Below are 26,914 nucleotides of genomic sequence, written 5' to 3'. Positions count from 1 at the left end.
TTATCGTCATTTTTCTAATATTTTCGGATATTTCGATACCTTGCCACGCCCACAATTTTTCGAAAATGCAATTTCTAAAAATGAGGTTGTGTTTGGGTGGGTAAGATGTAACCCCATGCAAAATTTCATCAAATTCTGAGGGGTCGGGTTCAAAATGTACGTTTTTTTCAGCCTTTGATATGAAATTCATCATATGTAGAAGTTAAACAAAAGTGGGGATAGGACACCACCCTGTGGCACCCCTTGTTTAATTCTTAGTTCGGATACTACGTTCCTGAATTGCACCGATGCTTGCCTACCAGACAATTAATTTGCGGTCCACCTTTTAAGACTTGGGGGAAGAGGAACCCTTCCAGGTCTTGCAGTAACGTTCCGTGGTTGACCATATCAAACGCTTTTGACAGGTATTATGCAACGAGTACTGTCCTATGGCGGGGGTGGTAGTGCTATGTTATTTTCGGAAACCATGCTGATGATTGGCAAGTTGCAAATTTTGCATTAAAATATGGAAGCAGAATGACTTCAAGTGTCTTGGCTACTGGCGATAAGAGAGATATCGGACGATAAGAATCTCCTATGTTAGCTGGTTCCCAGGCTTTAATAGCGGAACCACCCTGGCCGTTTTCCATTTTTCAGGGATGACGAAGGTGGATAGGGACAAGTTGAAGACAAGCGCTAGATAATTAAATTCCTCTTTGCCTAGGTTTTTAATCATCGGCGTGAGATTTTGTCATTGTACTTAGGCGGATTCGATAGGAACTTTTCGGTGGACCAAAGTTTACCCACACTGGCAGAGAGGTTACAATTCTTTAAATTCTCCTCCCATTTCGCCCGCTTGTGTTCATCCACATGCAATCTGATGTATTGGTTTATATCCTTTATTTCGGGGTCGCCGAGGTCGTGCTGTCTTACAAGGTCACGTTCTCGTTAAATTTGCGGCATCCGCTGGAAAATGTGGAATTCTTCCGGCGGGAATAAAACGAGCCGAGGCGGATTCGATGACCTTGCGGAAAGCACGTTCCCCTTGGTGGGCATCAGTCGGGATAGTGAGGGCAACAAATCGATTGTCAGTATAAGATTTGTAATCTTCCCACTTTCTTTTCTTAAAGTTGATGATGGTGCGGTTCTCAGTGGTGATAAAGTCGGCATATCGCTAGAGCGAAAGGAGTATGGGCAGGTGGTCAGATGCCGATGTTACCATTGGCTGCCAGTTAACGCACTTTACAAGTCCTGCGAAAAACGCGGGGGCGGGGGACTCGGCATACGCAGCAAAACCATTTCTCTGTACCGGGGTCAGGTGCAAGTCCCGGATTGGGTTCGATACCATCCCGGAGCAGGAGAATATATCGCAGTCCCGCTGCAAGGATCTACTGGGAGGATGACAATTTGTGGGAGGGACGCAACAAATTAAATGGGGTTACACTCAAATGATAGCCCTTTGTCGGGAAAATCCCGAGTCGCTTCTGTACTTAGAACCGGCTGCCTTGGGAAGCGTGTGTGGCTGCTAATATTCGCCACAATACATTTTAGCCGATCGCCGGTTTTCCGCGTTTTTAATAGCGTTTAACAACACATTCTCGAAAATTTATGTTTTACAATTTGTTTAAGGAAAAACCTAGCTTACTGAAAATCGGATTAAATTTGCACACAAGCTTGAACAATGATATATATATATATTATAAACATAAATATAACTTTCTTACATTTTAGATGAAGATGGCTATGACACAGATGACCCTATAGAAAGTGACAATGAAATTGAAGATGAAGACGAAGATCTTAACAATTCTTCAAAACATAACTATTCACAAAGAAAATGTAATATCGAGCATTTAAATCCGTCCTCATATTCTTGGAGCATTTTGCGCCTGGCAATCATTCAACTAATTTCAACTAAAATTCAAGAGTTTGTAAACGTGGCTGGTATAGAGATTCAAGGTGGGATTTGGTGTATTTTTAGTTGAGTTAAAATATATTTATTTGAATTTTTCTTTAGATCTCCCAGTTATGAGCCCTCTATCCCATGAGCTACTACGGACACTTAAGCGCTGGCAGGATTTTGCAATTCACGTGTTAATGACTAAAGGACCGCCGCCTGAAGGATTTGTGCCTGGTAATGTTTGTGTACTCTTTGTATCATATGAGTCTTTAATGCCATATTTGTTTTGATACGTATGTGACTTTCGAATATATCGTCGACTCCGCCGTAAACGCTGCCGCAACATCCCAGGTTTCATTTAAAAGTATATTTTCATCTGATAGAGAGGGGGGATATTAATGCACTAGAAACAAGTATTAAATTTGCCAAATTTCAGAAAATTATTAAAAAGAAACAGTGCTAAGTTGACAAAAAGGCATGAATAACTACTATCTCCATTCATTTAATATACAAAAATTCTTCTGTCACGGTGTTAGAGGCTTAACTCCTCCGAAACGTCTGAACCGATTCTCATGAAATTTTGTGAGCATATTGGGTAGGTCTGAGAATCGGCCAACGTCTACCCTTTTTTCGCTACGTGCCTAGGGTCTTGAGATCAAAACGTGGACCCGGGTACCCCTAGAATGTGTTAATACAATATGGATACCAAATGAAAGCTGTTGATGAGTGCTATAGTACAGGATAATTTTAATACCCCTGGGTGACTAGGGTCTCGAGATATAGGCCAAAACGTGGTCCCGGGTACCCCTAGAATGTGTTTATACAATATGGATATCAAATGAAAGCTGCTGATGAATGCTATAGTACAGGATAATTTTCATACAACTGGGAGGCTAGGGTTCGAGATATAGCCCAAAACGTGGACCCGGGTACCCCTAGAATGTGTTTATACAATATGGATACCAAATGAAAGCTGTTGATGAGTACTATAGTACGGATAATTTTCATACAAGTGGGAGGCTAGGGTCTCGAGATATAACCCAAAACGTGGACCCGGGTACCCCTAGAATGTGTTTATACAATATGGATATCAAATGAAAGCTGTTGATGAGTGCTATAGTACAGGATAATTTTAATACTCATGGGTGACTAGGGTCTCGAGATAGAGGCCAAAACGTCGACTCGGATACCCCTAGTATGTGTTTATACAATATGGATAACAAATGAAAGCTGTTGATGAGTGATTTAGTAGAGAATAATTTTCATACCCCTCGGTGACTAGGGTCTGGTGAGCGCCTAGACAATGTTTTTACATTGTGGTTATCAAATTGAAGCTGTTGATGAGTGCTTTAGTACAGGGTAGTTTTCATACTTATTGGTGACTAGGGTCTCGCGATATAGTCCAAAACGTAGATCAGGGAAACACTAGGATGTGTTTTTACATTATGGGTATCAAATTATGCCGCTGGGTGACTAGGGTCTCGAGATGTAGGCCAAAACGTGGACCCGGATACACCTAGAATGTGTTTTTACATTATGGGTATCAACTTGAAGCTGTTGATGTATGCTTTAGTACAGAGTAAGTTTTACACCGCTGGGTGACTACGGTCTCGAGATATAGGCCAAAACATGGACCCGGATACCCCTAGAATGTGTGTGCATTATGGATATCAAATGAAAGCTGTTGCTGAGAGCTCTAAAGTTCATTGTGATATTCGATTTAGTCGCATCAACCTGGCAAAACTGATAAATATGCTTGCGAAGCTGAAATAAAGACAAGAATTAATATTACCCTCATACCTATTTACATGCGTCCTATTCGATTTGCCCGAAATTTCGTATATAAATTTGCCTATATTAGTATTTACGATGCTTTTTTCCGGGAAGTATACCAGAGACGGACTGGGACTGGGATTAGGACTAGGACTGGGACTGAGACTGAGACTCGGAGTGGGACTGGGACTGAGACTCGGAATAGGACTGGAACAGATTGCATACCACCCTCTGGGACTGGCAATAAGAGATTAAGAAGAAGGAGAAAAACTTGAGGGAAGAGAAAAGAGAGAAGGAGACTGAGAAAGAGATAGAATGAGACGAAGATGGAGATGAAGCGAAAAAGGCGGAGGGAGGAGTGAATAAAAAGATTAGGAAAAAGTGCAGAGTGATAGGGCAGAGTTAGACGGAAAAAGCTTATTAAAATGTATGCAGATAGGCCAAATTTAGGGGAGAACAACGTCTGCCGGGTCTGCTATTTTTCTATAAAAGTTTGAAATTTCGTAGAACGGGAGTAGTTTTCATTCAATTAATCAAATTAAAGTGTTTGAATTGAGTTGGCAGTTCTTACCGCCGGAATGACGTGATATTTAAATCACACATTTGTTGATTTAACTCAACACATACCTTATTAATTGAAACCCAATTGCTCTAACGAGTATAAAATGTATCCACACATTAAAATGAATTTTATAGATTCTCCTAAATATTCATCTACTGCTATTTTTTATAGCACTGCCAGTGTTTTTTTGTTTATTTAAATAATCTTTCAACTGAAAAATGAGCATGGAGTTAACTCACAAAATATATCTATACAACACATTGTGTACAAACTAAAAGAAAATCAAAGTTACTATAAACAACTTAATTAAAATAACGAATATGGCCGGCCAACAAGGTGCGCCAGTCGCTTCATCGATCTGCCAACTGGCGCCAATTGATCACACCAAGGGAGTTTAACTCGTTTTCCACCTGGGCCTTCCAGCGGAGTGAGGCCGCCCTCTTCCTCTGTGTATAGCTCGTACAGCTCATCATTAAATGTTCTTCGGTGCTCGCATCGCCAATACGTAGAGGGCCATACATCTTTGGAAGAACTTTTATCTGAAACATTTTCAGAGCAGCTTCATCTGTCGTGGTCATGGTCAATGCTTCGCAACACATAGCGGGACGGGTACGATAAGTGACTTGTAGAGTATGATTTTTCTATGCCGAGAGAGGACTTTACTTTTAAATTGTCTACCTAGTCCAAAGTAGCATTTATTGGCAAAATTGATTATTCGCTGGATTTCAGAGCTGATGTTGTTAGTGTTAATGTTGTTTCCCAAGCGTGGTTGCCAAGGCCCATATGCGCTGTCTCTTTGCTCGATGACAGCAGGCACTTCCTTTTGTCCTCATTCACCATAAAAAACCATCTTTCCCGTTTGTTTTTCCAATTTGGAATAAGCAGAACTTACGGCGCGAGTGATTAGGACGATGATATCAATGTCATCGGCATACTTTCGGGTGTTATTCCTGGTGGCTAGCAGCTAACGCTCATCGCACTCACGCCTTTCTGCCTCTGCTTTTTCTTCAGGAAAAGTCGTCTCGCTTCCCTTTTCAACTCGAGATTGCGTTCACACACTCTTCTTGTTGCGCTCGTTTTTAACATAGCCCTGTAGGCAGCGTCTTTTCTTTGGGTTGCAACGCGGCATTCTTCATCGTACCAGTCGTTTTTCCGTGCTCGCCAAACTAGAGGGAAAACACGCAGGCATCATACAAACGAACTCAGATTTGAAAAGAAACAAAAATAAAGGAAATGAAAGGAAAGGAATGAAACGGAAATAAGCAAAAGTAAATGAAAAGAAAGGACAAGGAAAAGGAAGGGAAAGGAAAAGAAAAGAAAAGAAAAGAAAAGAAAAGAAAAGAAAAGAAAAGAAAAGAAAAGAAAAGAAAATAAAAGAGAAGACAAGAAAAGAAAAGAAAAAAATGGAAATAAATTGAGAATAATGGAAAGGGAAGGGGAGGAAAGGAAGACAAAAGAAATTACAAGATGGAAAGAAAAAAAGCAAGGAAAAGGAAATTAAGAAAAGAAAAAGAAGGAAAGAAAAGGAGGTGAAAAGGCAGGAAAGGACGGGAAAGAAAGTGGAAACAAGCAAAGATATAGTGCCGTTTGTAGTGATTGGATTTCAACCACTGGGTGAACTCTAGTTATTTTAAACGAGCAATTTATTACTAAATGTAACTTAAAGCCCTTAATTTCTTTAAAGGGCCAAGTCGTCCTAACTCATAAAGCACAAATTTATATCTCGCAAGTGTATTCATAACAAACTATCATAAATGTAAAATAAATGTTTTGTTTGCACTGAGAACGTAGAGTAGGTCAAGTAGCCTTGCATAATACGACAAATGTTCAAAAAATTTACCGGAATAACCTAAGATCAATCATATCGGAAGGCCTGCCGAATTTCAAGCTATCAACAACACCAACAAAATCTACAATATTCGCAAATTTGTTTAAACAACTTGAAAATGCAGGACTATTACAAACACATCAAATACAAACACGGGGAACATACTTGGAGTGTAAAAGATATGGCTTAACACCAAGTCATTTAACGAACTCAGTCAAACATGTTGTAATAGATTTAACCTCGCGAAGAGTAAGATAACAACTACACAACACAAAGTTATTATTTCTGCGCAAGATACTAAATATAGAGATAGCACAAACAAACATGATCATAAAAATCACCAAAGACTATATACACCACGCTGAAAAACGAACTAAAGCTTAAGTGAGCTTGAGCTGAACACATTTACGAAAGAGAAACACTTTCTAGGGCAGAGAATAGCAAATGAGGCACGAAACATACACAAACAAAAAATACAATCTTAATAATCGGGGATTGCCCATATTGCTTTTTTAAATGTATGAAAACATTTATTTGAAGCAATTTTTTAATTTTTATAATTTATTTAATAATTTGGCAAAAATTTAAACAACGTGACATAAAATCATACAAACAGACAAAATTGGTTAATTCGTTGTAGTTCTATAAATAGAACGAAAACAGCAACAAAACCAAAGTTTCTTTGAAAACCGCCGTACCAAGCATAGCTTTAACACATAATTGCATACGAAGTATGCAATGTGTAAAAGATTAAAATATGCAAAAAGAAGGCAATTGGGAAAAAATTTACAACAGGCATGACGTAGCTGAATGCGTTTATAACCATTTCAACTATCGTAGGAGTGTGAGTTCGACTCCCACTCCCGGGAGAAAAGGCTTTGAAGAGATTTACAAGGTATAATCGAAACATCTGTCGCCTTGTCCGTCCTGATGTCACGTTGTTTAAATTTTTCCCAAATTATTAAATAAAAAATACAATCACTCAAACAACAACAATTACGAAATCTCGATATAAACACAAGGAACGATTGGTTCGTCAACAGACAGACATAGTTTTCCAGAGGAAGTTAAGTGACTACTCTCTCTCGGGAGAAAATTCACGATCCCTACAACAAAAAGTAACTTCAGTCCAATACATATAATTGCAGAAATGTGACAAGTAATACAATGCTTAGAGGAAGACCGAAAAAAAGAAATAGCGAGGAACAGAGTAAGCAATAAGGTACAAAAATTTAAAAGGAACATAAAGAGCAACTCAGCGGAGAAGCTTATCACTGAGGTACACAGCAAAACCAAAGCTGTTTTGAAACCACATAAAAACGATATAGTTATCACAGAGACATACAAGGGAAACAAGACTGTGGTGCTTTACAGAAAAGATTATAACGCTAAAATGAATGAACTGTTAGAAGGCAAAAAGTCATATAGAGCAACAAGAACGGATCCCACACATCTACTACAAAAGAAAAACAATAACCTAGTAAATGAGCTTTTCAAAAACAAATACATAAGTGCACGATAGAAATAACAGCTGTCATGCTCAGCAGCCAACGCACCGAGACTTTAAGGATTACCGAAAATCCATAAGCCAAATTTTCCCTCTAGGTCCCATTGCGTCCTCAGTAAACGTTCCATGCTATCATTTATGTTGTGACGGACTTTTCCTTTGACTTTGCCGGGGTTAGCCTCAGTCCGTCCAGGGTTCCTGAAAGTAGAAATTCCTACCGGTCCTTCTAAAAGAATAACCCTGTTTATTTCTTATAAAACGTTACAAAAGTATTTATTTAATAAAAATTCTATTTCTACTCCTAGCTGATTCTCTTGCTTTGTAAGAGGTGACTGAGGTAATAAAGCCCTCGGCCAACCTCTGCGGTCGAATGGAGTAATAAAGCCTCCAGACGAATATACTTTTAGTACAAATGAAGTGAAAAACCTGCAGGTGTACTCTTGGTCGGTAGTGATAAAACCTACCGACTCGTATGCCTGTCTCCTAATCTCTGAATCTTAATGCGAACTCGTCTCCCTTATATACTAATTTTTGCACGCAGGCAAACGGTTATTTTATAATAACAACTTCTTACTAATAGTATTAACAATATAAAACAACTGTTATTCCGTGAATATTTCCTTCCCATGAATTTCCACGCACCATAATGCTCCTTATTGAATACAATGCCTTTGTACTTGCTCATACCGTGCTTTCCAGGCTTTGGTTTATATATTGTGTGTTTGTATATTTGTTTGTGGTCACCTGATTCTAATGTTGTGTTTTGCTTTGCCCAATGCTTCTGCCTTCTGTTGTATGGCGTGCATTGGTGTGTTGTATGCTAGTGCGTAAATATGTATAGCGAAATTTCAATTAGTAGCGGCGCTTATTTTGACGACTTGCTACTGATCTCCGTTCACTTAAGTTATTATGTATGTTGTATTTGTAACTGGGTACATTGGATTTTGAGTGTGCAAAGGGTTGATCGACCGCTGCATTTTTATGTTTTGTGCGTATCTACCTTCCAAATATTTAATGCATGTTAGGGTGATCCTATATTTAAAATTTATGTTTGCGAAAATGTAATTATTTTGCTTGCGTGGAAAAGTGCGCAAGCCTAATTTGTTCTTTAATTTAATAATTATCAATTCAATGTACAACAGAATATATGTATTTAGGGTATAATTCATAAAGGTATACATATGTATATTTCTGGTGCTTCATATAAAATGTATAAGTGATAAATTCAAATATTATTATGAATTTCAAGTTATTTCAAAATGTATGTTCTTTAGAAAAATGTATGGATATGTGTATGTTGTGAGGATACAAAGTCCTCGGCTTTGGGGTCCTCACACTCCCCCCTCACCTACCGCAATGAGACCCACCGTCACCAGGTCGGTGCGCGTGATCCGTACGCGGAAGTGGTGTTCGCCCATGCTGCTTCGTCGTCGCTGCCGTCGCTGGCCATCAGGCTCAATATGTCGCTGTTTTTGTTGTTGAGGCTGCCGTTGACCCCGCTGGCCTTTCGGCTTAATATTCTGCTGTCGTCGTTGTGGTTGAGGCTGCCGTTGACCTCGCTGGCCATACGGCTTAATATTTCGCTGTCGTCGTTGGTTGTTGGCGTTTCGCTGCCCTTCCCGTCGGCGGTATGTGTGATGCCAGTCTACAAAATAAATGAAAAACTGGTGGATTTTCCTTAGGGTGTTCCCACCGTGTATGGTGGATTTAAAAAAAAAACGTGGTATATCATGCCCATGGCGGCCACCGTGGTGTGATGGTAGCGTGCTCCGCCTATCACACCGTATGCCCTGGGTTCAACTCCCGGGCAAAGCAACATCAAAATTTTAGAAATAAGGTTTTTCAATTAGAAGAAAATTTTTCTAAGCGGGGTCGCCTCTCGGCAGTGTTTGGCAACCGCTCCGGGTGTATTTCTGCCATGAAAAGCTCTCAGTGAAAACTCATCTGCCTTGCAGATGCCGTTCGGAGTCGGCATAAAACATGTAGGTCCCGTCCGGCCAATTTGTAGGGAAAATCAAGAGGAGCACGACGCAAATTGGAAGAGAAGCTCGGCCTTAGATCTCTTCGGAGGTTATAGCGCCTTACATTTATTTTTTTTATTTTATATCATGCCCATAGTTAAAGAGTATATTTATGGGATATTTATGTAATTGTGGTTAGAGTTTACCGAGCTTTTAGTGGTTGATTCGACTTCCGGGTACTTCTTGATATGAAATTTCTTCGTGTATGATTTCACACTGTCTCGGTTGGGTGTGTCCGTTACTACCGATTTCATCCGGATTGAAGTAGAATCTTACAAAATAGTCTGTAATTCCGCAGTTGTCTCGGGGTGTGTGTTCGTTTAAGGCTGCCATAGCGAACTGCCTTCCCAGGTGTAATTTTGATCCATGCGATTCTCTGGCGATCTGTAATTTATTTTCTGGAAATATTCTTACCTGATTCTCCGCAATGTTTTGTACTTGACCGCCTCTGTATGCCATCAGCTGTTGACTTGTACCTTGGTTCTCTCCGTGTTGTCTCTCGGTCTCTTCACTGACTCGTGTGAGCGTACCGCAAATGGCTACCTCGCTGTTCTCTCTCTGCTGTTGTACCTCGGAATTGTTGTTTGCTGTTTGATTTGACGCGGTTTGATCTTCACTAGCGTCCTTCTTGTATCTCTGTTTATGACTTTGCCTCCTTGATTCGTTGTTGGCGGCGGCGTCAGCTGCGTGGTATGCTTTCAGTTCACTTAGGTGGGCTGTCCTCCTCCTTCCTCTGAAGACTTTGTCTAGCTCTACGATCACTGGTGACACAAAGTTCGTTACCCGGTGAGGTCCACTGTACCTGGGCGCTAGTTTGGCTGCAAAGTTATCCGCCGCTTTTGACAGCTGATGTTCCTTTACCAGCACTAGGTCGCCTATCGCCGTTCGCCATTTCCTTCGTCTTAAGTTGTAATACTTCGCTTGCTCCATAGATGCTCTCTCTTGCTTCCGTCGTACCATCTCGAATATTTATTTCATCCTCGTTGACTTCTCTCCTGGGTTCGCTAATTTCTCACCTGTACCAAATGTCTGCTCATCGTAAAGGCTGTTGGGGATTCTCGGTTCCCTCCCTTGTACTATATATGCTGGATTGTAATCTGTCGATTCACATACACTTGTATTCAATGCCAGCGTTATCTCTGGTAACAACACATCCCATGGCTTCTGCTCTTTTCCCGTAAATTGTGCTATCATCCTCTTGATGTTCCTGTTTGCCCTCTCTGTCGGGTTCTCCTGCGGTGTGTGCGGTGCCGTTTATTGGTGTTTCCTCTAAAAATCTCTTAAAACGTCTGCTGATAAACTGTGCTCCGTTGTCCGTAATAAATACTTTTGGGACGCCGAACCATGCCAAAATCCTCTCTTGAAATCCTCTTATTAAACATTCTGTCGTTAGCTTTCTGATCGGTATTACATCTACCCATTTTAAAAATTTGTCTAAGAATACTAGTGCCATCGTGTTGCCATGCTTCGATCGGGGCATTGGACCAACAAAGTCTGCACAGACTGTTGCCCAAGGCTCCTCTGAAATTTTCGTTAGCATCTTACCCGCGGCTGGCTGTTGACTCGGTTTGTATATTTGACATGTGTGACACTGCTGTACGTACTTCCTTATATCCCTGAACATTCCTGGCCAGTAATAACGTGTTGTTGTCTTGCTATCGATTTTCGGATGCCCATATGCCCTGCGCTCGGTGTGTCGTGAACCTTCTCTAGCACTCTGCGTCTCTGTGGAGTCGGCACACATAGCTTCCATGGCACTGCATCTTCGCCATCCACCTGACTTCCTATGCGTCTGTACAATTTTCCATCCTCGATAACGTACTCTGGGAATTTCTCCGGGTCCTTTCTTACATCTTCCATCTTTGCTTTAAGCCACTTACACTCGGCTTTTCCGTCATCCATCGTCAACGTACCCAACTGCTCGTCCATCGGTTGCCTTGATAATGCATCTGCCACAACGTTCAACTTGCCTTTTCGATACTGTATGTCAAATGAGTATTGCTGTAGTTCGAGCGCCCATCTCGCAATCCGACCAGTCGGACTCTCTATCGCATTCAACCATTTCAACGCTAGGTGATCTGTTATTACTGTAAACGTGTATCCTTCTACGTATGGCCTCATCTTTCGTATTGCCCAGACTATTGCCAAACACTCCTTTTCTGTCGGTGAGTAGTTCATCTCTGCCTTGTTTAACCTGCGGCTTGCGTATGCTATTACTCGCTCCTTGCATCCGTCTGTAAACTAAACTTCCTTGAGAAATCTGGACAAACGAGTACCGGTGCCTGCGTCAGTGCTGCCTTAAGTGCTTCGAATGCTGATTGCTGCTCTTCAGACCACCTCCACTTACTACCTTTCTTAAGCATCGATGTTAACGGGTGTGCGACTTGTGAGAAATCCGGCACGAATATTCTGTACCATGACACGACTCCTAGAAAACGTCGTAACTCTCGTATATTCTTCGGTGGTTCCAGTTCTTTGATGGCTGCTATCTTGTCTGGGTCGGTATGGATGCCTACCTCGCTAACGACATGACCTAGATATTTTAACTTTTCTTAAGAAACTCACATTTTTCCGGGTTTATCCTCAGGTTCGCTCTATGCAGCCTTCGAAATACTTCTGTTAAATGTGCAATGTGCTCTTCCAATGTTTTGCTTGTAATGATAATATCGTCAAGATAAGCAAACGCGTATGGTTCCAATTCTGGTCCTATGACACGATCAAGTGCTCTCTGGAAAGTTGCTGGGGCTGAGTGCAAGCCAAATGGCATTACCCTCCATTGGTATAGTCCACGTCCAGGTACTGTGAATGCAGTGTATTGCTTGCTGCTTGCTTCCATAGGGATTTGCCAATATCCATTTTTCAAATCCAAGCTACTGATAAATCTCGCGCTTCTTAATTTGTCCAAGATATGTTGTATACGAGGTAAAGGGTATGCGTCTGGACCTGATCTTGCGTTTAGTTGACGGTAGTCTACGCAGAGTCTCCATTTGCCATTCTTCTTCTTTGCCAAAACTATGGGTGCGCTGTGCGGGCTATTCGATGGCTCGATGCAACCTTTTTCGATCAGCCCGTCGACTTCCTTGTTGATAATTTCTTGCATTTTCGGATCCTTCGGATACTATATTTGCTTAATTGGACGGTCGTCCCTCATAACTATTTTGTGTGTGGCCACGTTGGATACTCCTGACATTTTTGCAAATACCTGTAATTCTTGGATCAGAAATTTACTCACCGCATCTTCTGTCTTGCTAGTTGCTATCGCCGCCATTGGGTTGTGTTCCTTGAAATCTTCGTTATTCGTTTCTACCATAGTTGTACATGTCACTACCTCTTGCTTCCGTTCGTCTACTCTCAACGTTATTTCTTGACCACCACATCTCATCTCAAAGTTTACGTTCGCCAGATAGTCCGTGCCAATTACCACCTCATCGCCCAGCCCCGGTAGGATTAGCATCTCGTTTCTCTGTACTTTATCACCCATTCTTAATTCTGCATCTACCGCTTCTTTGACTATTATTGCTCTGCCGTCGCCCATTCTTACTCGCGTCTTTACTTCCTTGAATTTGCCAGTTTTTAATCTTCTCGCCATTGCATCACTTATAAAGCTCCTCGTCGCTCCCGTGTCAATCGCTGCTACCGCTTCTTCTCCGTTCACATACGTTGTTACCGATATGCGGCCCTTTGTGTATTTGAACATGTCTAATCTCTCCGAGGTTGCACTTCCGAAGACCCCATCCCTCGGTTCCAATGTGGTACCTGGTCGTTTCCCTGTGGCTTCCTACAACAATCACACGTGAGCACGCCTATCTTACCACATGTCCAGCAAAATTCTTTTCTTATGCCTCGGCACCCGTATGAAAAGTGACCGCCTCTTCCGCATCGTCTGCAGGCCGTTCTTGTATCTACATAATCTTGTTGTGGCTCTGATCTCTGCTGTTGTTGGACTTCTACTCTCTTCTCCTGTCTTTGTTCTGCCTGGAGACACTGGTACTGATCTTCTTGACGCCGTAGTATGCATGGCCTTGTGGTAGGTCGCATTGGTTCCCTGTCAGGAGTAATATTTTCATAGTCTTGAGCTAAACTTACCAGCTCCTCAAGATTGCTGACCTCGCTTCGCTTTATATATAGTTGGTACTCTCTGCGCGAGTTTCTGTATATGCGGGTTAGTTTCTGCTCCTCGGTGTAGCCCGCGTGACGCATGAGTCCTTGTAATACTAAGACATAATCTTTAAATAGCTCACCTTGTCGTTGTACGCGCATTCGAATTTCATCTTCCAATTGCTCTAAGTATCGGGAGCTTAGAAAGAACTTCAGGAAGTCCTTCTTGAAGGCGTCCCACTCCTGCCAATGCCGGTTGTTATTCCTGTACCATACCAACGCTTTGTCCTTCAATAACTCCGGCAGCGCTTTTGTAATTGTGTTGCGGTTGATTTCATACCCATCTGCTAGCTCCTCCACTCTTTCGATGAATCCTAGGGGATCTTTGCCTCCATCGTACGTTATCCCCACGTCCTTACTCTGTCCATGGTCGTTGCATATGTGCCAGGCTGTTGAATATAATTTGTCGTTGCGTACGTACCAGGCTGCTGAATAAAATGTACCGGTGGTTGTCCGACCTCCAATTGATTGGGTGCACCATTTGCCTGCCTATCATTTCTTGGTGAATTTAGTTCGCTGCTTGTCTTAGATGCTTGTGGATTTGTTAACCGCGCATGCCGAATCGCCAACTCTGTGAATCTATCCCGTAAGTTCTTGTTATCCTTCTCCTCTTGGATGAATGCCGCCAATCGTTTTCTTAGTTCGTCAACCGTTCCGGCATCCTCTAACCCAAATTCCGTGCTGTAGGCTACCAGATCCTCTCGAGTGAGATAGTATATCCACGATACCTTTACCATTGTTTTGCTTTATATCCTCGTCGTATTAACCCAGAAGTTAGTGGATCTTGTTTCCCTCTTCGTTTCTGATGCTCTGAAAGTATATCTTAAAATTTGATTTGTTTGTCCCTGCCCGGGCGCCAAAATGTGACGGACTTTTCCTTTGACTTTGCCGGGTTAGCCTCAGTCCGTCCAGGGTTCCTGAAAGTAGAAATTCCTACCGGTCCTTCTAAAAGAATAACCCTGTTTATTTCTTATAAAACGTTACAAAAGTATTTATTTAATAAAAATTCTATTTCTACTCCTAGCTGATTCCCTTGCTTTGTAAGAGGTGACTGAGGTAATAAAGCCCTCGGCCAACCTCTGTGGTCGAATGGAGTAATAAAGCCTCCAGACGAATATACTTTTAGTATAAATGAAGTGAAAAACCTTCAGGTGTACTCTTGGTCGGTAGTGATAAAACCTACCGACTCGTATGCCTGTCTCCTAATTTCTGAATCTTAATACGAACTCGTCGCCCTTATATACTAATTTTTGCACGCAGGCAAACGGTTATTTTATAATAACAACTTCTAGTATTAACAATATAAAACAACTGTTATTCCGTGAATATTTCCTTCCCATGAATTTCCACGCACCATAATGCTCCTTATTGAATACAATGCCTTTGTACTTGCTCATACCGTGCTTTCCAGGCTTTGGTTTATATATTGTGTGTTTGTATATTTGTTTGTGGTCACCTGATTCTAAGGTTGTGTTTTGCTTTGCCCAATGCTTCTGCCTTCTGTTGCATGGCGTGCGTTGGTGTGTTGTATGCTAGTGCGTAAATATGTATAACGAAATTTCAATTAGTAGCGGCGCTTATTTTGACGACTTGCTACTGATCTCCGTTCACTTAAGTTATTATGTATGTTGTATTTGTAACTGGGTACATTGGATTTTGAGTGTGCAAAGGGTTGATCGACCGCTGCATTTTTATGTTTTGTGCGTATCTACCTTCCAAATATTTAATGCATGTTAGGGTGATCCTATATTTAAAATTTATGTTTGCGAAAATGTAATTATTTTGCTTGCGTGGAAAAGTGCGCAAGTCTAATTTGTTCTTTAATTTAATAATTATTAATTCAATGTACAACAGAATATATGTATTTAGGGTATAATTCATAAATGTGTACATATGTATATTTCTGGTGCTTCATATAAAATGTATAAGTGATAAATTCAAATATTATTATAAATTTCAAGTTATTTCAAAATGTATGTTCTTTAGAAAAATGTATGGATATGTGTATGTTGTGAGGATACAAAGTCCTCGGCTTTGGGGTCCTCACAATGTAAGTATGTAGGAAGCATAATAAAAACCATAATATGCGAAGAGTTTAATGTAAATAATGCGTATGACTTAAAAGAGAGGCTAAAAGGGATGAATTTCAACGACGATGAAGTGTTGGTGTCGTTTGACGTCGTCTCTCTATTTACCAATATTCCGAAATCTCTTGCAATCAATATAATTATGAAAAAATGGGGAAAAATACCAAATGCAACGAACATCCTCAAAAACAAATTTCGGAACATACTGAACTTTTGCTTATTCGACAACAACTATTTTATGTTTGCCAACGAAATATATACGCAAACTTTCGGAATGCCTATGGGAAACCCCCTGACCGCGCAATAGCAGATATCTTAATGGACGACCTACTGGACAACGCCTTCAAAACTTTTAATCAACAGCACAATATTCAAACAAAATTTTGGTCAAATATGTAGACGACATATTCGCAATTGTCCGACGTAATGACGTGAAAATAATTCTAGATACACTCAATACGCTAAGCCCACATCTTCTGGACGCATTATAAATTTTCACTTCTCTCAACCTCTAAAATATAAGATTAACACAGCCCAAAATTTCGTAAACAAAGTGTTGTCCAAAAGCCATGAGCGAATCCAAGATGCTAATGTCCTAAAAATAATAGATGTCTTAAAAAACAATAATCACCCATACAGCATGATAATAACTTTAATAAAACAGCGCAGCCTGGAAATAGACACGGAGCGAAACCTAATAACAACACAAGAAACAGAAAGCAAAACAAAGCAATTATACAGCGTTACATATATACCAGCTCAATGAAAGCTGTAGGAAAAATGTTATTAACGAGAATAATAACATAGCTCTCGCATATAATCAAACTGCACCTTAAATAAGATATTTACACAAACAAAGAGCCCTATCGAACCCCTACAACAAAACAACGTGGTGTAAGAGATCACATGTAAAGGAAAAGAGAATGAGGACTGCAACAAATTGTACATAGGAACTACGAAGCGAGCATTGGGCGTTCGACTAACAGAACACGAAGCGGACATAAAAAAAACCTCAGAAAAATTACTCCCTTATCACAACATATTACTGCGACAGCGTTGCCATATATTTTGTTTTCGTCATACCTATGGCAACAACCAATAACAACCAAAGTTGAGTTAGGACAAAGTTGGGTTATTACCAGGGGACGTACGACTGCATTCGCCGGAAACCAAAATGAGGTCGCCGGATTTCATTCAACAATATTAACTTTAAAAGCGCTTTTCTGAAAATTGTCTTTGATTGTTATTTTCTGTTGCCACATACAACATATGCAATCCTTTTCAATTCATTTCGTTCTATTTTATAAATAACAAAAACGTCTTAAAGGTAATTGTTTTCAGTCATTTTAAAAATTATAATTTTTTCTTCTTCGAGCTCGAATCGAGCCTCCTATATCATTTTAGTTTCTTAATTATACATTTTCGCGTTAATTTTTTTGGTAAAATCTGCCATGGTGAAACAACTCCTTTACTGATTGATGCCACAGGTTCTGGAGAAGTCACTCGATTTGTATTAAATGTCGGTGAAGTAAGAGTACGTCCAGTCTACGAAGTTGCATTTTTTTGCTCAGAGGCTACATATATTATTTCTATTTTAGTGACCTCTAAGTTTTATGTTAATTGATAGCTTAAACTTTTCTTCCCCGTTGAGTTTTGCTTATCCTAAATGCCTTTGCAGCACGCGCTAGTGGCCAGGAATTTCTTGTCATATCCTCTGTAAGCATTGCTTGAATTGGTGCATTCCAAGTTATTTAGGTAGCTTTATCATCTCTTACATGTAACGCCAAATGCAGTTATTCACTCGGTTCGGATCCAAGGAGATGGAAAATCATTCATCCAAAAAAATAAAACAATGAAAATATACATTGAATGAACAAGTTTTCTACTTTTGTCATAATTGCCAGTAAAGACAGCAAATAAAAGCTAACCACAGTTTAGCAGGCGTAGCCTAATGGCACAGTTGCACTTTAAAAAAGTGTAAAAGTTATTCGACGCCACCTTGTAATTCATGGTACGGTGGAGATAAGTGCAGTACTTAGTAGAATTGTCATCATCCGAAAGATTTGATGCATTTCCTGTAAAGCTCGAGCTATGACTTCCGCATTACATGGAAAAAAATTTTGGTTGTGTGAAGCTGTGATGTGTTTTTTTTTTTTTTTCAAGAAAAACAAGTATACGAGTCATAAGTGGAAAGTGCCTTCCAACGATTAGTTCTTTAATGGATCAGGCGCTTCGGGATATTCATACCTGGGCATCTAATGTCGGGTTGAAAGTAAATGCGGAGAAGACGGATATGGTCTTGTTTACAAAGAGGTACAAGGTCCCAAATTGGACCAGGCCTAAGTTAGGAGGGGTGAACTTACAGGAGAAACCTTGCACAAAATATCTAGGAATCATTCTAGACAGTAAGCTGTCATGGAAGCTCAACGTGGAGGAGAGGGTCAAGAAGGCCTCAACGGCACTTTATGCATGTAAAAGAATGCTGGGGTGTACGTGGGGCTTATCGCCCTCTCTTTCTCATTGGGTTTTTACAGCGACTGTAAGCTCTATTCTATACTGTGGAGTTCTTGTTTGGTGGAAAGCCACACACAAACAACATACCTCAAATAATTAGAGGAGGTATGCAGACTATCAATGCTTAGCATTACGGGGGCCCCGAAAACAACCCTGGCGGCTGCACGGCATGCCATTCTGCACATTGCACCTGTAGACCTGGTAGCAAAGAATATAGCATTAACAACTGCAGCCAGCCTCGGTGCCTCGGGCAGCTTGAGCGCCGACCATACGGCCATAGTAGTATAGCGTCATCAATCACAAGACGAACAGACTACCTCATTCCCTATCTGCGCTTCGAGGGAGATCTTAAGGCCACAATAGAGGTGGACGGTTGGCGCAAGGGTGCGCAAAGGGCAGACGAGGCGATACATGTGTACACAGATGGTTCCAAAGTAGTGGAAGGAGTAGGGTCTGCGGTATACTGTGCTGATCCGAAAAGAAGCAGATCCTAAAGGCTGCCGGATTACTGTAGCGTTTTCCAAGCGGAAATATTTGCCGTAACCAAAGCAGTAGAAACCCTGGAAGAGAATAGCTTAAGCTGCAACCGTGTTAATTTTTATATTGACAGTCAGGCAGCAATTAAGGCAATAATCTCGCATAGCACAGCATCTAAATGCGTGTTAGAGTGTGTTTACGCGGCGTAGGCTGTCACCCGTCCCATCTCCCCCTTTATATACGTATATCTATGCACTTATTTATAACCCGTATCTTGTATTATATTCAATTGTATTGAATTGTATTATATTAAATTATCCCCAGAACCAATGAATTGTTTAACTTTAAATTTCCCACTGAGAATCCTCATGGACGTGTGGCAGCCTCCACCGCGCAAATCACCAAATGGAATTCGCCGCAAGTACAGGATGGCGATCTGGCATGATCGCCATCTGTCAAAAAACCACCACCATTTGATCATCATATTTTGCTATCGTGCGAATTGACAAGTTTTTATACATTTTTCATTGACATTTTTTTATTTGCATTTTTTTATTTGCATTTTTTTTAATGATTCTGGTGTTATTTTCTTGTACAAAAGATTAGATCATTTTCAAACAAACCAATAAATAAGTAAGTGCAAGTGTTTATGCATTAATATCTCACTGTCATAACAATGTTTTGTTGAATATCACACAACAAATGTGACTAAACTACCAAACAACCCAAACATATCACATTGAAGTTACAAACCTTGGAAAAGAAAGCAGATTAAATAAGCAAGATAAACATTCAAGCCAGGACATAACAAGGTTAGATAAGTGGATTATTATTCAGTGTTTAGCGGCGATTTATTAAGTGAGAGTTTCGTTTATACATACATATTTCGCCATTACATTCCCGGCTTTAAAGCATTTTTGCCGGTATCATTAGTGAAGCGTTTTTTCACATTTAGTATACTGCATTTAGTACTGAGGTAAGAGCTTCATCAATCTGCTTGGACGACCTCTAACCTTTGGCTTACACACTCATACTACCTGGGTTGAGAATTGGCTATTGTATCAGTTTTACAGGAGCTTGCCACAAATATCAGTGCAAGTCCCATCATATTCACAGCAGCAGTACCTATACAACAGGTGAGTCGTACCGCATCAATACCATATCTAATGGTCCTTCGTCGCCATTGACGAAACCAGCGTTTTTAATAATATAAATTCATATACATACATTACGTATATTCCCCCGAATAAATTTTGGTGGCTCCCGCCAAATACAAATTTCTCCCGCCAGTATTATATTTCCCGCCAAAAATACATTTTATATATATGTATATAATGTACATTCTCACCCCAATATACACCTGTACATAAAAGCGGTGCATTAAAAAATTTCGAGGCAAATCCCACACACACTTGCACAAAGTTAGCTTATTGCCCTTTAATACTTGTGTCCCTTGCGGTTTAATTTAAATACATATCCCCACATATGTAGTATTATTCGCGATACCCAGCAGAAAATTCGGCCACATTTACATTGCTTGAAATACCCAGCAGTAAATTCTGCAAGTCACCCCCAATTGGTCTCAGACTACTCCCAATGCAGTATAACTGATCTTAGCCTACTCCACTCTCGACCAATAGGAAAGCTTCTGCCTTAGGTATTCCCTCATAAATAAATACCAGGCAGTCCCCAAAAATTCCCAAAATAGCTAAAGTGAAATTAAGCAAGTCCCTTTTTAGTATGGCTACCGTGGTCGAAAATAAATTTATATCCGAAACGGATCTATTTTCGGATTACTGCGCTCGGTTCGGCACAACCGACATCGAAGATAACACCGAGGCATCCCCAAAAATAAAAGATAAAAATATCGATGTGTTCTGGGAAAGGATACAGAGCGCATATGACGCCGTCGTAGAGTCAGATGACAACGACCTTACCGAAGACTTTAAGGCGTCAGCTTTCAACAAATACCGCGTCTGCCTTATAGAGTATGAGGACACAAAGGCAAGAATAGGCGATCAGCTCCAGCTAAGGGTACTAAGCAATCCCGTCCCCGCTACAACCACCACTCCCCAAGAAAGTTCCGGGATGCACCTCAAAGTACCCTCCTGTGACACCGAAGTCTTTTACGGGAGTTATGATCAATGGCCGTCCTTCCGTGACATGTTCACGGCGGTCTATATCAACCACCCCAAACTCTCGAACGCCCAAAAACTGTACCACCTCAGGTACAAGACCCAAGGAAAATCGGGCCAAATATTGAAGCAATTCCCACTTAGTGATGACAACTTTGCTCTGGCGTGGGAAGCCCTGAAATCCCGATATGAAAATAAAAGAGTCTTGGTCGATAACAAAATAAAAGTCCTCATGAATCTCAAGGCCATCCAAACTGAAAACAGCGAAGATATACAGAGACTGCAATCCTCCGTAAACAACTGCTCCAAATATTAGCAACCCAACAAGTCTCAACAGAGAGTTGGGATCCCATACTGATATATCTGGTAACCTCAAAACTCCCAGAAAATACTGTTGCGCTTTGGGAACAATCATTAAGTTCGCGAAGAGACCTCCCGAATTGGTCCCAAATGGAGATAGTGGAAAGGGTGGATCAATGGCGACCAGCCAAACCCCGATATAATCCACCCTCCACCAACTTCTCAAGGCCTCGCCCAAGTCAGAACAATCCCCAGTTCAGGCAGGCTCCGACCCAAAACCAAAGCCGCAACCCCCCGCAGAACAGCAACTACGCGCAAAATCGAACAAATGCCCATGTGGCCGAGCATCAAAAAATCTACGCCTGCAGAATGTGCAAGCAGTCCCCCCACACGCTACAAAGCTGCTTGCGTTACAAAAAGCTGGCAATCCCTGAGCGGAAAGAAATCGTGAGAGATAACAACCTGTGTGAAAGTTGTCTATCCCAAACCCACCTCTTAAAAGACTGTACAAACACAAGAACGTGTCTCTACTGCCAAGGTCGCCACAACTCCACCCTTCATGACACCGAAGCCCCTCATCATACCACTGGACCGCGAAGATCAACATCCCAGTTAGCAACCATAGGATCTAGCAGTGCCAGCCAACAAAGCGTCCATGAAGCAGCAGCTACGGAAGAACTTCCCTCTACCTCAAACGCAGCCCATATCCAGTCATTCCATTCCGACAATGATAGCAAAATCATTCTCCCCACAGCGATAGTGGCCATAGAACACCGACGTGACTGCTTCAGGCTCAGAGTCTTAGTGGATCAAGGGCCAGGACAGCTTCATTTCCGCAAAAGCACAGATAAAGCTAGGTCTTCCCACTCCCTATTTGAAATATCGGGCATGGGAGGCGGAGTAGTACAAACCTCCAACAAGTTGTGCTCACTGACCCTAGTCTCAAATGAGCACAAGGTGAAAATAAAGGCCCAGGCAATAGTGCTACCTCGTCTCACTAGGCAACTTCCAACACCCAGGCTAGATAACGACCAAATGCGTAAATGGTCCCACCTCAAGCTAGCAGACCAGAATTCTCAGAACCCCTCCCAAATCGATCTGGTGTTAGGCAGCGATCTCATCCCTCAAATCATGCAAAATGGCATAGAAAAGATCTCCCCACACTGCTAGCCCAAAACACAATATTTGGCTGGATAATAAGTGGCAAAACCCCCGAAAAGGTCGGATCACACTCCTCTCAATCGTGGGAAGTGACGAATGTCCAGCTGAATGCACAGCTAAGGCAATTCTGGGAAATCGAAAAAATACCCAGAGTGCGAGTGGATACCCCAGAAGATAAAAATGTGCGAAGACTTTTATCAAAGTACAACCACTCGCATGGATGACGGTCGATATATGGTTCGGCTCCCATTTAAACCAACATTCCCGAACGATATCGACCTAGGCCAATCCCGTACTGCAGCCCTACGACAGTTCCACGGTATGGAACGTACCCTCTCAAAAAAGGGCGATCTGAAGCAGCAATACGGCCAGGTACTCGAAGAATATCTGTCCCTAGGCCACATGGAAGAATGCAGTCCCACTGAAGTAGAATCTCGAGGTAAATGCTGCTCATTCTATCTCCCTCACCATGCAGTCGTAAGGCCAGACAAGAAGACAACAAAAGTCAGAGTTGTATTCAACGCCTCTAAAAAGCCGGGTTTCGGTCACTTTCTTAACGATGTTTTATGTACCGGACCAACCCTCCAACCCGATTGGTGACTTGTAGAGACTTTTCTACAAGTTTTCTGTTTCCTACTTAAAAAATTAAACGCGAGACAATTTACCTTTACTTGTTTAATAAAGTGTACTTCATTCGATTAAAGTTACAATTCGATTCAACTTAAAAACTAAGACACCGTTCAAAATAGGTGAGCTGTAAAATATTAGTCATAGGAATTTTCCGTGGAAAAGTCCTGTTTTTTCAAATTGACAAAACACAAATTAGACATCGGATGATTTCATGAGATGGCTAATTATAATATGATAGGTGCGAAGAGTATGATATGAAATTCTGATTGTGATTACGTATGAATGTAGGCACATATGTTTGCATTCATAGCAACATGTATGTATGTATGCTTGTGATGTATGCTGCAGCGACGAAAGCGATGGAGGTGGATGGGCAATAGTTATGAGCTCAAAGCGAAGAAATAATTTGAATGCAAGTGATGACAACAACAAAAGCGATGAAGATATGTTAAAATGAGTGTGCATGGAGTTAGAGAACAATTGCAATTTCGATGATAGCGAAGACTGATTGGAAAGGCAGGTGTGGCGATGATAATTTATTAGGTAGGGGCGCGAACACCGATCTCCCACTTATGTTGTTGAAATGGCGAACTTATAAATATGTGTTCAATGGCGATGTAGAGAAAATGTACCGCCAAATTATCTTACACCCCGATGACCGAGACTACCAACGGATAAATTCCGAACACCCGAACACAGTCCAATTAAGGACTACAAGCTAAAAACGGTCACCTTCGGGGTTAACTGCGAGCCCTTCCTGGCTATTCGCACTCTACACGAGCTGTCGAAAGATATAGCCGATTCCCATCCACGCGCAGCCCCAATACTAAAATCCGAGACGTATGTTGACGATATTTTATCTGGCAGTCATGATCTCCAATCAGCCGAGCAATCCCTAAGAGAGATTATAGACGCTCTTAATTCAACCGGCTTTCCCCTAAAAAAGATCACGGCAAACCATCCCGAAATTCTCCAAAAAATATCGAAAACTGATCTGCTGGAAACAAACTTTCTCGAGTTCGAAAAGACTAGCACCGCCAAGACACTGGGCATCCAGTGGAATGCCTTAACGGACACATTCTCTTATACCGTCGACTCAAACCCGGCATCCACTGCAGCCACGAAGCGGCAAATCCTCTCCTCCATTGCGAAACTTTCCGATCCCGCAGGTTGGCTGACGCCCATAATGATCCAAGCGAAGATGCTCATGCAAGAACTATGGCTAGACGGGACCAACTGGGATGAACCCCTACGTCTCATCAAATGGGCGCAGTTCGCCGCAGATCTCCCGGACATCTCAGCCATCCAAATACCCCGATGGATGAATTTTGGGCCTTATCAATATGTTGAGCTCCATGGATTCTGCGACGCCTCAGAGGAGGCTTATTGCGCAACTCTGTACATAAGAACTACCGTCGAGACTCAGGTCTACTCTCGACTTATAGTGTCCAAAGGCAAAGTGGCTCCACTCAAAGCGATTAGTCTGCCACGCCTGGAGCTATGCGGATCGCTCTTATTAGCAAAATTAGTCGCAGTAGTCCAACCCCATCTCGGCCTAAGTAAAAAAAATTAACCATGTGGTCCGATTTTGAAATCGTGCTAGCCTGGCTGGAAAAGCCACCCCACTCTTGGAAAACATACGTCTCCAACCGAACAGCGCAGATTATAGACCTCGTTGGAAATGTCCCTTCGCGACACGTGCGAAGCAAAGACAACCCCGCGAATCTCTGAACCAGAGGATGTAGCGCCGCCGATCTCGCTAACTCATCGCTATGGTGGAACGGCCCAGAGTGGCTTTCCCGACCCCCCGAGGACTGGCCAACACCAACGGCCAGAAACATTGCACCCCCCGAACTTCGCCGAGTTGAAGCACTGTATGCCGCTGAGGAGACCGACGATATCCTAGATCGGTTTTCCTCTTACTTTCGAGCTCTACGCGTCATTGCATACGTTCTTAGGTTCATACGTCGGGCGAAAGATGCAGTAAACGGCATCCATGATCCTGTCACCTTCTCGTTATCTCATGCCGAACTCAAACTAGCGAAACACCGTCTGATCATCGCGGCCCAAACCCGATATTTCGATCCAGAACGAGCCTGCCTAGAGGACTCGAAACCCCTAGGGAAGCGTAGTTCCCTGTTGGTACTTGACCCCTTCCTGGATACAAACGGGATTCTCCGTGCCAACGGAAGATTAGTAAACGCCGACATGACTTACAATGTGTGTCATCTCATCATTCTCCCCGAAAAGGCTCGATTTACTACCCTCTATATAAGGTTTCTACACGAGAACTTCCTCCATGCGGACGTCCGCCTCATGCAACAAGCTGTAAGACAAGAGTTCTTCATAGCCCGGCTTAAACCCCTAATAAAAAAGTGCATTTTCCAATGTAAAGCATGCACCATTCATAAGCAACAAACGCACTCCCAAATAATGGCAGCTTTATCCCCCGAACGATGTACCTTCGCGCCCCCCTTCACTACCACTGATGTAGACTTCGCCGGCCCGTTTCAAATAAAAGCTTCTATGCTCCGGTCTCCCAAGATGATGAAGGGCTATGTTACCGTCTTTGTCTGCTTTGCCACCAAAGCCGTCCACTTGGAATTATGCTCCGACTTCACCACCCAACCATTCCAAGCAGCCTTCTCCCGCTTCGTAGGACGCCGAGGATATCCCAGCAAAATGATGAGCGACAACGGCACCACCTTCGTAGGAGCTAAGTGGGCCTTGGAAAAGGAGTTCGTATCCTTTCTCAAAGAAGTCTCATCCGATATCGTACAGAAGTACGCCCCACAAGGGATAAATTGGAAGTTTATAACTCCCGGGCCCCTCACATGGGCGGATTATGGGAATCCGCTGTAAAAAGCTTTAAAACTCACTTTAAAAATGTCGCCGGAACTCACAGCTTCACTTTTGAAAAATTTTCTACCTTATTGATACGAATAGAGGCTGTCTTGAACTCTCGCCCCATCTCCAAACTGTCTCACGGCCCTCACACCGGGTCATTTCCTACGAGGCGCGCCCCTGCTCTCCATCCCCGAACCGAACTATGAACACCTCTCTATGATTAACCGTTGGGAACGGTTGAAAGTTTTACATCATCAGTTCAGCAAACGCTGGAAGAATGATTATCTCATGGAGCTGCACAAGCGATATCAATGGAAGACAACCCAACCTCCCTCTCGAAAAGGCGACCTCGTAGGCATCAAGGAAGACAACCTACCCCCTACCGAATGGCGCCTAGGACGCGTGGAAGACACCCATCTAGGAAGAGACGGCCATATTCGAGTAGTCGACGTACGCACCCAGAATGGAGTACTCACCAGGCCCATCACAAAATTGTGTGTTTCTACCGACCTCTGAGCCTGACTCAGGCTCTCAAGGCTCGGTAGCATCCCCAGAACATAATACAGTCCAACCCCTGTGCTATCGCAAAATCTACACAAATAATCTTAACCCCTACCAACACTCTACTCCCAACATCATGGTTGACTAAAATGTATTTATCCTATCTTCCTCAGATGGATCGCCAGCGCCCTCCATTTCCTGCACCGCGCCGCTATTTGGCATCTCAGGTGACAACGACATCAGGACGTCCACGAACTTGGGAAGTGCCGCCCGGCTACCGCCAATGCCATCTGTGCATGCGACACCATGCGTTATCCACATGCCCTCTCTTTACGGCCATGCAACCGCCACAACGCGCCATTATCGCCCGGTCCCACCACTACTGCACAAACTGCTTGGTCCTATCGCATGCCACTGGCGGATGCACCTCTATAGAGCGCTGCCATCTTTGTGGGCTGCGCCATCACACCCTCTTGCATCGGGACACGGAGCGTCGCCAATCCCAGCATGCAGCATCACAGCCGGAGCACCAAC

General features: G+C 42.3%; 1 protein-coding gene across 1 annotated transcript in view; it reads left to right on the top strand.

The window, feature by feature from the left end:
• The window catches only part of Rbcn-3A (Rabconnectin-3A), a 2,573,828-nt gene that overhangs the window by 1,266,610 nt on the left and 1,280,304 nt on the right, over positions 1 to 26,914 (top strand). Inside the window, exons 29-30 of the mRNA XM_067779516.1 lie at positions 1,711 to 1,938; positions 1,997 to 2,113. Of these exons, the coding sequence (XP_067635617.1) occupies positions 1,711 to 1,938; positions 1,997 to 2,113 (345 nt within the window). The remainder of the gene's footprint in view (positions 1 to 1,710; positions 1,939 to 1,996; positions 2,114 to 26,914) is intronic.

Source organism: Eurosta solidaginis, chromosome 4 (assembly GCF_040869045.1).
Source record: "Eurosta solidaginis isolate ZX-2024a chromosome 4, ASM4086904v1, whole genome shotgun sequence".
NCBI classification, from domain to species: domain Eukaryota; kingdom Metazoa; phylum Arthropoda; class Insecta; order Diptera; family Tephritidae; genus Eurosta; species Eurosta solidaginis.
The sequence above is the reverse complement of the archived record's forward strand: the minus strand, read 5'-3'. Positions and strand labels throughout refer to the sequence as shown.